This window comes from Myotis davidii, unplaced genomic scaffold (genome assembly GCF_000327345.1).
Source record: "Myotis davidii unplaced genomic scaffold, ASM32734v1 scaffold524, whole genome shotgun sequence".
Taxonomy (NCBI): Eukaryota; Metazoa; Chordata; class Mammalia; order Chiroptera; family Vespertilionidae; genus Myotis; species Myotis davidii.
In genome coordinates, this window is record NW_006299263.1 from 165681 (window position 1) to 170044 (window position 4364).

At 36.5% G+C, this 4364-nt stretch overlaps 1 protein-coding gene across 1 annotated transcript in view; it reads left to right on the forward strand.

The window, feature by feature from the left end:
- ELP3 (elongator acetyltransferase complex subunit 3) overlaps window positions 1-4364 on the forward strand; it is an 89451-nt gene that overhangs the window by 52721 nt on the left and 32366 nt on the right. The window contains exon 10 of the mRNA XM_015571163.1: window positions 2500-2590. Coding sequence (XP_015426649.1) covers window positions 2500-2590 — 91 coding nt within the window. The remainder of the gene's footprint in view (window positions 1-2499; window positions 2591-4364) is intronic.

The window sequence follows — 4364 nt, forward strand, 5'->3', positions numbered from 1 at the left end:
TTTGCAACCAAAACATGCTTCTGGAATGTGAGAAACTTCAGACCAAAATATCTCTAGACATCCTTTTAAAGGTTTTTTGATGAGTAAATTACAAATATTAGCACCACTAAGCTTGAAATAGTATCCCTTGAAATAGAAAAGTGAATATTCTCAAATGCCAGCCTGAATTCATGCCCACTGGCCAAATCTAACTTAAGCAACAAAATAAATGGGTTAATACCAGGTTACATCTCATTGAATAAAATGGGAATCTATGCGTTCATAAGGAAACGAATAAACAGGGAAAAGGGAAAGCTCTTCCTTCAATATAAGCTCAGCTAATAAATGCAAATGGGATGATAGAAGTAGATAATCACCATTGACAACCATTATAGGAAGATGCTGCCTACAGACAGGAGTCACTGGTAAGTGGTAGACTGGTAGTTGGAGGGTTGATGAAAGAGTAATAGGATATTGGTGCGATACTATGTACTTGTTTCAGCTCTCATGCTGTAAACAGTGTTCTTTTCACAGTCTATTCAATAACATTTCTTACCTTTTTGTTGATTTTGCTATTTAAAATGGCCCCCAGGCATAGTGCTGCCTATCTAGTTTCCTAAGCACAAGAAGGCTGTAATGTGCCTGATGAAGAAAATACATGGTTAGAGGTTTCACTGAGGCATGAATTTATAGTGCTGTGGGCTACGAGTGCGATATTAATGAATCACTTAGATGTTAAATGAAGTGCCTTTAAACAGAAACACAAATAAAACACGGTTATGCATTGATCAGTTAAAGAAAATGTGACTAAAGACTTGCAGGAAACCAGTCTGCATTTTCCCTAGGATCAATGCTTCGGTATTTGCTAATTCAGTATTTTGGCACCTTTATAAAACATAACTTGCTGTGCATAACAAAAATCAAATGTCTGTCATGTGTGGTACTAACAGTGGTTGCCATTGGTTTTATTAATTTCACATCATATATAACAATGTTTTACACTTTTAAGTTGTGAAAGTGTATACATATGTATTTGTGAGCTATTTATACCATATTTTAAAGTATAAAAGGGCATTGAGAAGACTTTAACTTTGGTTGTTTACTCTTGCTTTGGATTTCCTGGGGAGTCATCTTAAAGAATTTTGACTGGTCATTGTTTTATAGTGTCTTTATGGAAACTACTGACTTCCAGAGCCTTATAGACTTATTCTGTATAGTTTTTAATGCTAATTGATTGGCTTTTGATACTTTTGAGTGAATGAGAAATGTCTTATTAGAATTAATGGATGGAGGAGCTAATTGTACATGATATTTGAAAGGTTAAGTAACAAGAGAAGGAAAAGACTCAAATTGATTCAAAAGCAAAAAAATAAGAGAAGATAATTGGTGTATTCTGCATCTTTCTTCTGATCTACCAGATATTAGACAAAACAAATTGGGGTCTTGTCTTTAAATAGAAAGCAGATGTGCTGAGCATGTTCTTCAGATTTTTAGAAACTGCTTGTCTAGAAGAGGGTGTTTGGGGCTACTATATGGAACTTCAACTTTTGATTGAAGTCTCCTTGATATCAGGAACTTTACACTAGATTAATGCCAGGAAATCAATTTTCTCTCCTCTCACCTTTAGGCAAGTTATTATTCTCCTACTACAGAGTCACTTCTCATTTAGGTTTTTGGGAAACAGGGAAAAAATTATTCTTTGAGACCAGTTGTTGGCTAAGATGGGCTTTTGGTTACTTGTCATTCACTAACTATAAAATTGGATTAAAAAACACACAACAGTTTTATTTCTTGTTTTGTTTAATACAAATGTCTCTTCAGCCAGAAATCATTACTAATGGTTATTAGATATTTATTTTGCACTTTATAATCTTATAAAGTGATTTTTATCAGGTGTTTCTCACAGAAACCCTGAGTGGTAGGTGAAAATCATAATTTCATAGATGGGAAAACTGAGGGATAGAGAAGCTCTGAACCTTGCTCCCTGCTTGGAATCTTACCTTTAGGCAAGTTATTATTCTCCTACTACAGAGTCACTTCTCATTTAGGTTTTTGGGAAACAGGGGAAAAAATTATTCTTTGAGACCAGTTGTTGGCTAAGATGGGCTTTTGGTTACTTGTCATTCACTAACTATAAAATTGGATTAAAAAACACACAACAGTTTTATTTCTTGTTTTGTTTAATACAAATGTCTCTTCAGCCAGAAATCATTACTAATGGTTATTAGATATTTATTTTGCACTTTATAATCTTATAAAGTGATTTTTATCAGGTGTTTCTCACAGAAACCCTGAGTGGTAGGTGAAAATCATAATTTCATAGATGGGAAAACTGAGGGATAGAGAAGCTCTGAACCTTGCTCCCTGCTTGGAATCTTCAGCTTCTGCTTTTCTGATTTGTATTGTAGGTTGTTTGGGTTTGAGTTTTTGTTTTCTTTTTTCCTTTTTTCAAGATCTTCTTATTCCACTGCTGTAAAGAATGATTTATACTTGACAACAGCTGATCTTTTTCTCCTACAGGGATATTCCAATGCCCTTAGTCAGCTCAGGAGTTGAGCACGGTAATTTGAGAGAGCTGGCATTCGCAAGAATGAAGGACCTTGGAATACAGGTAAGAGTCTGACTGTAACTGTTGAGATCAAAGTAATCTGGAATGCAAAAATACTTTTATATTCTCACAAGCTTAGGAGTTTGGTCAAAGAGCTTTCAAATATTGAAGGTATTCTTACTGTATAACATGTTGAAGTTGAAGCTAGTGGTTGCAAAGGCTGCATCCCATCCCTTATACCCCTTCTGCTCCCTTCTCAGAGTGTAATTTTTTTTCTACGTATCCAGATTGCCAACTATGTACTTAACTCACTTTTTGAAAAACATTTTTCTTTTGAAGTATTGAGTGTTCGATTCTTGACTAATGGTTAGATCAGTATATGAGTATACGATGTTTGAAAAAACAAGGATTACGTGCGTGAAGTAATTACCAGACAATGTTATTGCCACATACAACAGTCTCCTCATCCCACTCCACCCTCGCATCTATTCAGTCAGTTTTCTGAAAAGTTTTCTCCATAGTAATTTGGCTAAGAGAATAGAATGCCTTGGGTAAGTCTTCAAACATGATACAAGGCCCTCAAAACGATGTCTTTAAAGTGCGGTCCATGCTTATATTGTGCATGAGGACATTCACAGCCCCACCCCACACCTAGTGAACAGATGTTTACTAAGCACTTCCTTTCTGCAGGCCCTAGAAGTACAAAGAGCCCAGGAATCTGCAATTTAAATCTCTGTAGGTGATTCTTACTTAAAGTATTATGAGATTTAAACTCAGTGCCCTAGAAACTACTTCTTAGAACTGAACTGCTCAAGAGAAAAGGCCAGGAGTGGTGTTGGCCTGAGCACTGGTTCCTGGGCTCTGCCTTCAGAGATTCTGGCTCACTAGGTGTGGGATGGGGCTGTGAGTGTCCTCATGCACAGTGTAAGCATGGACTGCTTATAGGGCCTTGTATCATGTTTGAAGACTTACCCAAGGCATTCTATTCTCTTAGCCAAATTACTATGGAGAAAACTTTTCAGAAAATTGTGCAGAGGAGAGTGTGTGAACATTATTGGCTTATTCTATCCTCCTCCCCAAATTAAATTATTTTAAGTTCTAGAAAATCAGCTCACGTATTTGCAGTAATCAATAAACCAAACAGGATTATAGGTCTGTTCTGCTTCCCATTCAGCTGTTCTTCATTTCCACCTCCTCTCTCGAAAATACCACTAAAAGTGACTGATCTGGCCTGGCTATCCTGATAACCTTATCATCCACCCATTGTCTTTAGCCCTGTACCCTCATAAACCCTGATAGCCTCTCAGTAACTGGGGTTGAGTCTTAAGAGTGGAATTCAGTCATAGCCAAAAGACATCTAGTTCACAGAGGCAATGTCTATACCAGCAATTAAGCAAATACCAATCTCTGCCTTTTAAAAAGCATTCCCCACTCCCGCAAAAAAAACAAAACAACAAAAAACACAGAAGCATGCAGGCGATCATTAAGGTCATGTAAATATAGTACATTCACATGCAAGTTACTATATAGAACTGCTGTAGTTAAAAGACAACATACAAAGGTAATAGACTTATAATTACAAAGACTTGTCATCCTTGTTTGCTATACAGTTTTTGAGTTCATAGAATCCACATTAGCAAGGTATTACTGTTTTGGACTGGTTCCTGGGGCATGCAGCTTTTAGTGTTTCTTATGGAATTCTACCCATATATAGCAATCCTTCGTAAATACACTGTTGGTGGTTTAGCTTGCATGAATGACGTCATCAAATTTCCTAGGGTGATCTTCCTCACTGGTAGAAAATGTTAGAACCCTGAAAATAAGTTTTACAGTTTAT